We start from the raw sequence: 13,324 nt of genomic DNA, 5'->3' as shown, positions 1-13,324 counted from the left end.
ATGTATGGGCTGTCAAGGCCAGAAAGTAGTTTTTTCCCACTCGGTACGCATTCCTGCGTAACTTCCAGGTACGAAGATTACTTATTTACTAAATTAAATTACTCGCAACCCCTAAAAATGTGTCCGCGACTCTGCAGCCTGGGCTAGTTGCTAACCAGCAGAGTGATGTATATGGAAATCACAATTCAAAATAATATAGCTTAAATAACTGTTCTAAGTTGTCTCTCAACAAATGAGAGACAGGCATGTCTGGACAGGATGCATGGACAGCAACAGGGGTCCCTGTATGCTAAGTGGATCTGGCCTGCTGATAACAGCTGCTGATAGCAAGCAGCTACACCTACTGTGCTCCCTGGTGACCATACCTTATTTGTGTGGACCACTTTAGACTTCAGGGGGGTGGGGAACCTGAGACCACCTTTTCCATTTTGATGTCTTTGTCCTGATTTGTATAAGAGCCTACTGAATTGTCTATGTGGTGTGTTAGTCTTCAGGAGCCGAGAGGTACACTCTGATAATAAAGTGGACTTGGAAACTTTCATTGGCCTGTCCGTCGTCAGTCTTCTCTCTTAAGTTGTTAGAAAATATACTTCAAGAGCCTTCACACAAACATTCACTGGCACTCGCACGCCTTCTCCCAAACACTCGGGGAAAACCCTTCCAACACTGCGTGGAGAGGGGGAGAGAAAAAAAGGATCTATAAACTGATGACTGATGATTCTGATCTTTCAAGCGTGAAAACCTTTTAAAGCGCAACAAATTGTCACAACAAGGCACTTTTTTTTAGAGTTGTGTACGTGATTTGGGACCCTAGTAAGAACTTCCAATATACAACTCATCATACCCGCCCCATTGATAAAATGGCCCTCTGTTGTGGAATGAGCTAACAGTGAGTTAGCATGAAGTGTCCCCACCCACCCACATCCATCCCCCCAGTAGCTCAACTGACTCTCTGTAGCCTGAGTGAGCACTAGCAGGAAGTGCAGCCTGTGTGCCTCTCCACTCATCACATCAATGCAGCTTTCATTCTGCCTTCAGTGGGGAAACATGGAAGCTGTACAAAAGAACCACTGGTACTTCATGGTACTCCTCATCGTTCTCTCCTTTCTGAAAGGTAACAGGATTGATCATTCTTTAATTGTGTTTTACACTTGTCCAGGCATACAACAGTCAATTAATGAATCGTGTCAAAGGTTCCTACTGTATACCGCTGAGGGAACAGGACAGATAGGGGTTCATTTGTTTGTCAGATTTTACATAGACTGTGCCTTGAAAATGCCACTCACTGTTGACAGCGTAAGTGCCTCCATATTGTATTTATTCATGAGGCAGTAGTTAGTACAATATAATATATAATAATATTGAGAATGTGCCATTATTATTTTATTTTTTTCAGTGTTCTCATTCAGCTCAGAACACTTGGATGCCATTGCTTAATCGAGGGCTATTGTCAACTTAGTTGGCATGGCTCAAATACACTTCATTAACATTGGCCAGGGGATGGACTCAAAGTAGTGAAAGACAGATAATCTTCAAACCGATGTTTGAAAAAGTGAATGCCCTTTTTTTTACTCCAGATAAACATTTCAAACAGACTTGGAAAAAAATAATTTTCTTTCCCCGCTACTTAAGATAAACATTTCAATCATGCTTCATCTATCATGACTTCATCTATCATGACTTTATCTAATGATCTATCAAATCAGAAAATTGCACTCTGGATTCTAGACCGCTCAGACAATGGTATTTGTTGTTTCAGAGTTGCCCACTGCACACATTATTTTGTATTTGCTGGTTCTTTCTAGATTAATAGGATCATCCACAATTGGCATGTTAAATGAACGGGTGATGAATATACTGCCTTTCCAGTTGCTAGCCAGCAGAGAGAGGACGCCACCGTCACCGTGGCTCTGGAGGAAGGGATGGTTCTGGAGTGCATGTGCCCCTGGGACGGTAACCTCAGCATGGTGTCCTGGACCAAGCACCCGGAGAAGGCTCCGATAGCGGTGTTCCACCCGGAGTACGGCGTGGCCTTCTCCCATCACTACCGCGAGAGGATCGAGTTCCTCCGGACCACGCCCATGGACGCTAGCATCACCATGAAGAACATCACGCACCAGGACACCGGCCTGTACCACTGTTCCATCCAGACCTTCCCCCAGGGCTCCTGGACCAGGAACATACAGGTGGACGATCCAGGTACTAAAGCATGTTGCTGCCGCTCATGTTGTTAAATAGAGGAGGTATTGTCATGTTTTTTTAGGTTTTTTTTACCTTAACCGTGTACAGATGAGGCGCTACCAGCGGATGACATCATAGAAACTCGGGCGCCGGAGGTGGTGGAGGCCGACGTGGAGCTGGTGGCCCGGCGGAGCGACAACCTGACCATCAGCTGTAACCACGAGCACAACGGGACCGTCTACCAGGTCACCATGGAGAAGATAGACCTCGGCCTGCCCTGGGGCGGAGGTATGTGTTGATTTCATACACTAAAACTAGACTAACACTATAAAACATATGACAAAAACTAAATTAAATTGTGTTAAATAAAGACTGACTAAAACTAAATCAAAATTTGCTGTCAAAATCGACACTAGGCAGAGGAGAAGGAGGTGACAGCAGCCAGCAGGTTGGCATCTTAGGGTTGTGCCGGGTGGTGGACGGGGGCCTGGTGGGTGAGGACTACACCCAGAGGGGCAGGGTGAACTGCACCGACAGCCTGGACATCAGCCTCCAGCTGACGGAGGTGGTGGAGGAGGATGGAGGCTTCTACCGATGTCACTTCATCACAGACACCGGCTCGCAGACGACCACTGTGCTCCTCACTCTATCTACCCCAGGTATGATGTCTCACGCACGCGCACACACACACACACACACACACACACACACACACACTCACATACACACACACTGCCCCTGAAACTTACAGTAAAAGCACTGGCCTAATAAGGCCTGATTATTGTATCGGTATACAATTTCGGTGATGCACTTGTTTTTAATCAAAAAACATTTATTTGTATTGCTCTGAGCCCTATGGTAAATCCCTCTGCAATGAAGGGGGAGAGAGAGGACATGAAACCTGACAGGGATGTCAAAGTAGCCCCTCTCACTCTCAATGGCCATATTTGGAAGATGTATTTGTCTTATCTTGTGGCATTTTGGTCATGTGTGTCATATTGGCATATTGTGGTTTTATGAATCTAGTTTCTGTCTGTGAGCGTATATGTGTGCACACATACTGCACACGTGAATACTGATCAGATGCTAATTGTATTAGTGATCTTAGTCATTATGACTAATTTCTGCAATATGGCTCTGTAATAGGCAAGATTGATCCGTCTGTCTGTGTTCTTGGCTAAGCTCAAGGTTGTTACATCTTGTGCACAGGTACATAAGAGTAAATCATATTTTAGTTTGGCTTCCTTAATCTTACAAACCGCTGGACATCATATACTGTACAGTATCTTGTGCATGCTGCCACTGGGACACTGAATGAAGTAACTTGACTTCATAATGTTTTATATCCTTTATGTTGATGGTAGTCCGATAGGGCTGAAACCTTCTAGTCGTACATCGTACGTCTTCTATGAGTCGACTAACGTCACAGACTGAACACATTTATTCAGTGGCATATCTTTGTCGTTCCAGTGAGTGATGATGATGCGGATGTGAAACACATACTACAGCCACTGTAGAACTATACAGTTCAACCCACTGTTATTGTTTGTACTTTACTTTGAATAGAGACCACTGACTTACTTGATGCCGATTCTGTTCTGTGTGTTCACGTGATTTCACACTGTCTGCATACAATAGTGTACATTTGTACTCTCTGTGTTCCTCTCCAGGTTTCTTCAGCCTGTCTGGATACATGATGTACATTTACACCGGGGTCGGTGTAGCTGCTATACTTCTGCTCTCCGTCTTCTCCTTGCTGGCGATGAGGCTCAGGTATGATCACAACGTGCATCCCCACACCACTTCAGCCAACTCAACTAAAGGTTGCAACTAAATTATATACCCGCACTGTACCACCTTGAGTTGTGACAGGTTCCATGACATATTTGAATAGTTCAAATAACCAATCTACAAGCTCACAACATGTCGATGTAGATTGACTAGTTGAATCATTAAAAAAAAAAAAAAAAAAAAACGTTTTTCAAAATAGTAAAAAAGGTAAAGAAGTTTAGGGATTCTGGACTGGCGATAATAGAGCCCCAACTCTCTCTGTGTTTCAATCCTTAGATCTGGGTGTCAACAGTGTGTCTTTACTTAAACGTTTGGCCTTAAAAGTCATTATTACTTTACTTAAAGACGTAGTGAAATGAAAAAATATTCACACTTTTAGAGCATATCCTTAGTCATATGGGCATACCCAACAATAGATGCCAAAGCAATGGGAAAATTTATTTTTTGTGTATTTCTATATCAAAAGTCCATAAATCTAATTTGAATTACTCCCTTGGAACGAAAACGTGATGCATTATAAAAAATGTGTTTTGATTCCCATTGCTGCGCGTTCCTCCAAACACAGCTGATTTCGATTATAGATCTACTCCGTTGACTCCGCTACGCTCTGATTGGTTCAGGAACACACAGCCTTCCGTTTCAGACTGAAACTTCAAGATAAAATGCCCAAAAAGCCATTGCACTCCATCTTGAAGTTTTGAGCATACAGAATTAGTCGGATTCTTCTGCAGAAGAAAAGTTTTGAAAAGCCTGTAACACCCAAGCATAATCCCTATACGCTGAACCTACTATAACTGCTATATTGTTGCGAAAATGCCTATAGGTGCCAAACCCATCTCCCTTTATATTTACCAGTCATACTTACCTGTGGGAGAGAAATCCAAGTGAATTCTAGTAGTTACTTTTACAGTAGCTGTCCAAACCCCGGTTTATTTTTTTAATTTTTATTAGACGGGACAGTGCTGAGAGCAGAAGGGTGAAATGAGCTCTCAATGGGGAGGGGAAGCCTCGCCCCTCTACTAGAGCCTGGAAACACATTCTGGCAGCCAGCTTGTAGCATGGCTCCGGAGTCATTAGTCAATAGACCATCAAACCGTACCTCCCGGGTTCGAAAATTCAAATCCTACTTACGCCACTATTTTTGTGTCAACCGCAATTCCCTTTTGTTTGCAGATAATGTAAAGTTTTAGACCATGGCCGGTTAAGGCTGAGGCGATGGAGTCCAGCAAGGTTGCGCTTGCTGGATGCACGGGCCAACCCCTACTGTATGTATGTCAGAAGCTGTTGAGAGCTGATTTCACCCCTGTGCGTGGTGAGACAGGAGCGTGGCAGATAGAGAGATGGGAAGAGACATGACAGGTGCCGGATTCAAGACTCAAGTCCTCGCAACTCAGAGCCCACAACTGTGCCACCGTGCCCCAGACTGCTGTGACTTTTGTCCACAACGTTCTAATGCTTACATTATGCTGAAAATAGCAGACTTACAGGCTCACAACACGGTGCTCTGCTCATACACATCATTATTTGAAATAAGTTCAATTTATATGGAATCTTTTATGAAACCCAAGGGCGTGTTAAAATAAAAAAACTAAGAAGAAACAACAAAGAAAACAAAACAACACTAGCAGTCAGAGGCCTTTTCAGGGCAGACATTAAATGAGTCCAGCCTTGGGGCATGGCAAGTCTCAGGTGTCAGGAGAGAGTTCCAAAGGGTGGTGTTATTTTCCAAACAGCAGATCTACAAGCGGAGGGACCTCTGGCAGGCAGGTCACACATGTGGACGTTGTGTGTGTGTGTGACTGTCTGTACCAATGACAAGTTCAAAGCCACCGGGAGTAGTTTAGAAAGAAGAGGAAATGTTAGGAAGAAAGGAGACCAAACTATACAGGTGTGTTTGGTATGGAAATGTTTTAACAGCATCTGTCCGTCTCTGGTTGTCCTGATGGCTTTTTAAATAATTTTTCAAAAGAGGGTTACAAAGCTCTCCTCTTATTATGCCTTCCCTCTCAGCTTTCATCTCGATAAAAGCAAATAAACTACAAAGGAACAAGGACTGACCAATCTCCCTCTTTTAAAACACAGCATGAGGGGCACACTCTCGGAGTTAAAGGGGGTCCTTAGTTGAAATTATGAGGTACAAGAACCACTGATGTAAGTAAAAGCATTGTTCTGGTGTGTGCAGAATTATATATTATTTATTTGGCCCGTCCTTTTTTGAGTGGTGCAACCACTCCACTATACGGAGCTATGTGTGTCCCTCACTGGCTGGCTGGGTCCGTCCAAGCACGAAAATAGCGTTTGGTTGGTTTTCACAACCAAGTGTCACTGTTGCGCAGTCTAACACACACACACACACACACACACACACACATGCGTGTGTGTGTGTGTGTGTGTGTGTGGTCCATCTCTGTACTTTTTGTCATCTTTCTACCATATTTAATTTTTCTAAAGTGCCCCTTTAAAAGTTCAAACTAATCATGAAAACCAGAGACAGAGGTGTTTATTAATGTCCCCTTTTTATATTTGCTCTTTCTAAATTGCCCCTTGATGGCTTTGAACTTTTCATTGGTACAGACAGACTGGCAGTGCTGGGGGTGGGGGGGGGTGGGGGGTGTTGCTACAGTATGTGGCCCTCAAGTATAGTGTAATCCACACATACCGTACATACGTGTGTTTCAGGAAGAGGAATAGGAGAGAGGAGTACAGACTGAAACTACATCCATCTCAGAGACCGGTAAATGTTAATGTGTTCTAGTATGTTACTGTGATCTAGTCTGTCTATTCCACGGTATCTGTTTGAATGCAATTAATATGCAGCATTTCACTATTGTCAATATATCTTATATTAATATCTTCATGTACACAATATCATCCATATGTTGTCGCTGTCGGGTGGAAACCTTGAATGTCCAAAACCCTTAAAGTTAATTTACTAAAAGGAACCTGTGTTCCAATGGATCCAATTAAGTTCATATTTATTCACAAGCTTTGTTAATAATTAACCTCGAGGTCAACACAACACACAGAGATCCAGTGACACTAGAGGGAACAGCACTTGAGGAAGTAAAAGCCTTCACATACTTAGTCATAGACAGTCAGGGCGACACGGATGCAGACGTCAGAGACAGAATCGGCAAGGCAAGAGCCGCATTCATCCAACTCAAGACCATTTGGAGCTCGAAACAAATCAGCCAGCGGACAAAGCTCAGACTCTTCAGCTCAAATGTCAAGCCAGTACTATTGTACGGATCAGAGGATGTACGTGGAGGACAACAAAGGCAACAACAATGAAGGTGCAAACTTTCATCAACAGCTGCCTGAGGAGAATTCTGAGCATCCGCTGGCCAGACACCATCAACAATAATGACCTCTGGCAAAGAGCGAGTCTACCACCAGTGGAAGAGGAGATTAAGAGAAGAAGGTGGGGATGGATAGTCCACACACTCCGGAAGCTCAATACCAGCATCACAAGACAAGCCCTTAGATGGAACCCGCAAGGCACAAGATAGAGAGGGAGGCCGAAGAACACCTGGCGCAGGGACCTTGAGACTGCCATCAAGCAGTGTGGACTGACATGGAAACATCTGGAAAAGAAGGCCCAGGATAGAGGACTCTGGCGAACTGTAGTCAACGGCCTATGCTCCATGAAAAGGAGCGATAGGCATAAGTAAGTAAGTTTGTTAATAATTGTGAGCATGTAGATCTGCTATTTCCGTTACTTTAACGTGACAATCTTTACAACAAAGTAGAGCATGAATTTATATTATATGAAACGTGAAGATGTTAAATGGCGAATGGACTGCATTTATATAGCACCTTTCTAGTCTTTGTGTGCCTGCAAAGAGTTTTACCAGCTCACTAGTGTTGTGGTTAGAGTGTCCGCCCTGAGACTGGGAGGCCGGCCGGGTCAAGTCAAGACTCTGAAAAATGGGACCCAGTGCCTCCCTGCTTGGCACTCAGCATCAAGGGTTTGATTGGGGTAAGTCCCTGCGACATACAGTACTAGTGTCATGTCCAGGGGGTGTACTTACTACTTGTACATCAAGCTGCCTCACTCACGCTACAGAAACAGGAGATAGGATCCTTCCATATGGCTTACTTTAAGCGCTTTACAATGTACTTAACTTTCAACCCTTCACACACCATACACACACCGATAGCGGAGGAAACCATGTAAAGGCAACAAAGTGTCTTACTCAGCAGCACTTCGACGCCAGGAGGAGTCGGAGATCAAAGCGGGAACCTTCGGATTGAAGACACCGCTTCACATACATACAAGGTTTCTTCACATACATACAAGGTTTCTTCCCGACACCAACGATACATTTAATTGTCATTTGTCATGACTTGCTGTACCTGACTAATACCATGCCTTATGCTAACTGTTGTGCACAGCCTAACGACTATGAGAACATACCTGGGTACAGGATGGGAACCAGACCCAAGAAGCAGCTGACTGAGCTGAGGAACTGTCCCCTTTATACCAACATGCACACCTCCTCCCAGCACCAGCCAAAGTCCTACAGATAGCACTGAGCTAAGTAGGGCTGCAACAGCTTTAAACTATCTTTCTCTGCTTTCTGTTCCCAGACTGCATTGTTGTTGAAAAGTTATATTCAACTGCCAATAACTAAAGGACGGAACTCTTCTTTAGAGACTTCTTTTGCAGATATTTGGTGTTTACATACATGTAGGCATAGAACAAAATATTCTGTGGGTCTTGAAAGATTAGTAAAAAAGCTCAAAAACAATGGCAAGAGCTACAGACTGTCCTCCAGGTATGTAATGAGTTAATATATTCGGACAATTTCTTATCTTCTTAACATTTTACTAGTCTATTAGCTATTTATAATTTATAATAAATTAATTTATAATTATAATTAATGTTATATTATCAATAAGATGTTAGTGTATTGCCAATTAATTTGGGGCCCACTTGCAATATCCTCAGAGCCCGAGAACCACTGGGCTAGTTCTTAGAAACATGGCGGGAGGGTTTTGTTTGGCTCAAGCCATGTTCCGACTAATGTAACATGTACTGCATGATTACTGTAAAATTGAGTAATCCTTGTTTGGCTAAAACAATGCAACGCTAAATTATCTTCCCAATAACCCTCATTCAGAAATGCAAGACAACATCCTTGTTATAATCATTCTTTTCCATTTTCACATCTCCTATGTTTGGTTTCCATTCAAAGGTTGACAATGCCGCCTAATCCTTTTGACAAAGAACAAAGCAATCACTCCCCATTGCACCTTCACTTGAGACGGTTGCATTCCCCCATGGTTTTATCTGCTCCAGGATAGCTCGTATTGTCGTTACAAACTGGAAGCTAATTTACACTTTAGCGAGAAAGGTGCCCCCCCCTGGCTTTAATATGAAACCCAATTTAGTTATTATGCCAATTCATTACTCACCACACACATTTCTCTGTGTTATCACTACTGTTGTGTTGTATCCTACTGACTCACCTGCCAGTGAGGAGCCCCCATGGGAGGATGCCTTTGTCCCACTCCTCCCGCCAAATACTCCCTGCTCAGGGGCGCTGCCCCGGCCCGTAAGATTTCTACCGCAACCATCCGACCCGCTTAAGTACATTGATTTCCACAACCCGACCTGACCTGCAGTCTTTAAAGAAGATGGACAGACAACCAAAAAGAATACAATATGAAGCCTTTAGACTTTGACAACAACTGGGTGGGCTATATAACTTGAGCACGCTCTTCTTATTTGGAAAACGGTCTGTTTATTATGTCGTCCTGTGAAGGAAAGACTGCAGTCTACTGTGTCATCAGTCCATTCTTTTTTTTGTGTGAAATAAATGCATAGGCCTAAGCTGTAAATCTATCAACAACAGCTATTATTTTAAACAGCATAGCGTAACACTAGACACTTTGGCCCTCATTTATCAACCGTGTGTACGCCAAAATATGGGCGCGCGCCGAAATTACCAACATTTTCAGCATTTAACATTTCCGGCAAAGCTTGAAATTGAACGTGACAACGTTCAAAACCCACGTCTGCTCGGCAGCTGGCGTACGCTTTGTCCTCGTCTGTTTTTCTGTCTTAGAACAGCGGAGCAGCATTGTTTGACCAGCTGAGAGGCTGTCACAGGCATTTAAACATATGTTTTCACCCCTAAAATGTTAATATAAAACGGTATGTGTATGTAAAAAACAAAAGAGAGATTTCCAACTTTACAAGTAATTAAAATCACGCAATTAAAAACAATATAACATGTTTACAATGTATTAGTTTGTGCTTAATCAAACAGTGCTTTACTGGCCTTGTAATGCGAGCGCACTTGTGAGATGATTTTGGAGCGCATGCAGTGATGCGGCATATGTGATTATGATATTATTTTAAAAAAGCCATAAATGGACTGCACGCCTTTATTTCCAAGTGACAATGACAAGCATACAGCTTGCCTATTTGTAGTAAGTACTAGCAGGCTATAGGCGTAAGGGGCTTAATCATTCACCATTTAAATAAGTGCTTAGACAGGTTTTGACAGTTCAGATAAAAGCAGATCATTTTCGGGGGTCGGGGGAGGACGGGACCACGGCGTGCGTCGCCAACACATACCAGCACACATGCAAGCAAGCCTTCATCCATATGTTTATGATTCGTTCATCAATGATCAAATCACTACATAAACGTTGATTATGACTGCCTTGACGACATGATAGCCTATCTCTCATGCAGGCATCACTGACACTCACCCACAGGACTTTAATATCACAGCAGTGCGCAGTCTCACGCCTTCGCCGTGCACTGCGCACGAATGGGTAAAATTAATATAGGCCAGCCCAAACGTATTCCATTCATGGCGATGCAATGTCGATGTGTCATGTAGGTGCGTGCGTGCGTGGACATGACAGCAAGGCAAGCGAGGTGAGAGGGAAACAGACAGGGTAGGCCTACAGGCTACAACTTTATTTAATTCATGCAGGTGTTCGTTGTTTATTTATTTAACAACACACCAGTTAGTTGGGCTTGCAAGTTGCGTGTGCGTGCAGCGTGTGCGCGTGTGTGTGTGTGTGTGTGTGAGAGAGAGGGGGGTGAGGCGGGCAGAAAGGCACGGTAACCATGGTTTCCAGATCGTATAGCAGTGGTTCAGGTCGCAAAAACGAGGGCGAGGCTTGATTTCTTAGGGCGTGTCAAATCAAATTCAGCCGTGACATTTATTAACGTGAGAACGAAATTAAGGAAGGATCAGCTGTTTGCGATCACTTTATAAATGCCGTGGCGACGTGGGTGTACTACGAAACCTGCACTCGAATCTGTGGCAGATTTTACACTCGATTGATAAATGAGGGCCTTACACTGTTAGCCACTCAGGTCACACCTCTGACTCTGGAATACATGCTACACAGTATGTAAAAGGCCACACGGGGGCACCATTATGCTGGCTTTGTTTAGTTCTGTGAAAAAAGACAAAGCCAACATAATGACTTAATTATATCTCATTATAATGTTTTGTGTTTTCTGTACAAATCTTGATGCTTTTAATATGTTTTGCTTCACAAAAATATTATATATAAGATAAAACATTTTAGTATTTTGCATGTGCTATTCTCCACTGTGTGGAAAAAGTGTAAACTAATTCATCTCTCTCTGTAGAAATGGTGGCAGTGGCACAGGGAATAATGGATGTGCAGGTCTACTCTGCAAGACAACGACACAAATGTGGACAAAGTGGTGATGGACAATTTAGTAGGTTTTTTTTCTTTGTTTTTTTGTAAGTAGTAGTTTTGACTACAATACAGTATAAGTTGAAACCCCATGATTTGGTTGTGATTCCGTGTGTGACCTCATGTGGTGTGAAATTCTGTGAATATAAAAGTGTTATAGACACTACCTCATTTCTTAATGAACTTTGACTAGCGGGAGGTTCCCAAACCTTTCAGCTTGTAAGACCCAAAATATACATTTGGTGTCTCCCTGGGAGCCAAACTTTACAAATGCATTTCATTATTTCAAAAGTAGTGAAAATAGCCCATGTGACGCATTGTGACCTTGTGAGATTTATGGAATATTTTTTACTTTTGAAATGTTTTAAAAAGGGGATATTTACGGCTACATGACTGGGTCACAAGTCTGGCGACCGACCCATATAACTGGTCTGTGATGTGAGGAAACTGTGGATGCCCCGCTGATAGAACATTCAATTTATTCTCTCATCAAAAACATTACATATGTACATTTAGTGAGTGGAAACTGTAATCCTACACTCCTTGTGTTGAAAGTGCCATTAACATAGAGTACGACTTTTAACAGAACACAAAACAAATGACTGACCATTTTACATTTGTCGACACAAAAACACAATCGTATAGTAGGCTAAAAAGATAGAAATCATAAAATGATCAGAATTGCATACCTACGTTAGATTCAAACAATGTTTACTGTATATGGCTAGCATAAAGTTTAACACAAAGTGAAGGAAGGAACTGGCAACTTATTAAACATTGTTGTGACTATAAAAGTGGTTCTCAACGTTTAGTTTTTCTGATCGGGTCCCACCACGAGCCACGTGCAATTTCAGGGCATGTTTATTTTAATGGTCAATCAATCGATTGTAGGGGCTGGATTGATGGAAATAATATATCATAATAATACACTTTCTTTATGTAAACGTCGTTGTCGGGTGGAAACTTCACGTCCAAAACTGTTACTTTTCAGGATTAAAATTCAAAAATAGCATATCTACAAGCTCAAAACACATCACAATGCAAAGTGTTTTGAGCTTGTAGATCGTCTATTTGTGCTTCTTTTGTGAGACACTGTACTATGGCAAAGTAGGGCATTCATTTACGAGAAACGTGAATCGTAAAAATATGGAGATAAGAGGTTTCTGCCCGACAACCTTATTAAAATCGTAGTTTTTGCCGTTCATTTGAGGGCCCACTTGCAGTATCCTCGTGGCCCGCCAGTGGGCCCCGGGCCACAGGTTGAGAACATTGTGTAGTCCTCTCTGTCGTGCGGTACTAACATCTCAGAAGTACTGTAGGCTACTGCAACTATTCAACATTTATAAACAACACATCAGATAGTATGTGTTAAGACTTGAGACAAGATTTTTTTTCTTTCTGCAATAGTTAGATACTTAACAGATCTTGCTATCCTGTCACAGAAGGGCACTTTTCTTTGTTAATCAAATCAATATTATGGTTCAGTTATTTCACATGCAATGGATTAAATAAACTTGACTAGTAGTTGTGCACAACTTGAACATAAAACAGTAGTGGCTGCATGGTCATCATCTCTAGTTCTACTAGAAACAATCTATTTCCAAACGTTTTAACAAAACATTAATTATGACAACAGCAACGACAACAACATAGAAAC

General features: G+C 42.5%; 1 protein-coding gene across 1 annotated transcript; it reads left to right on the top strand.

Moving 5' to 3' along the window:
- The first annotated feature begins 1,032 nt into the window (after window positions 1-1,032).
- cd226 (CD226 molecule) lies at window positions 1,033-11,983 on the top strand. Its single transcript, XM_083778111.1, has 8 exons — window positions 1,033-1,114; window positions 1,870-2,199; window positions 2,290-2,469; window positions 2,598-2,840; window positions 3,852-3,954; window positions 6,652-6,706; window positions 8,368-8,513; window positions 11,597-11,983. Exons 1-7 carry the CDS (start codon window positions 1,048-1,050, stop codon window positions 8,500-8,502), a joined length of 1,113 nt encoding a protein of 370 aa, XP_083634237.1. The 5' UTR covers window positions 1,033-1,047; the 3' UTR covers window positions 8,503-8,513; window positions 11,597-11,983.
- Window positions 11,984-13,324: the final 1,341 nt, after the last annotated feature.

Source organism: Protomyctophum parallelum (assembly GCF_964188405.1).
Source record: "Protomyctophum parallelum genome assembly, chromosome: 12".
NCBI lineage: Eukaryota > Metazoa > Chordata > Actinopteri > Myctophiformes > Myctophidae > Protomyctophum > Protomyctophum parallelum.
This window is presented reverse-complemented; position numbering and strand designations above follow the sequence as displayed.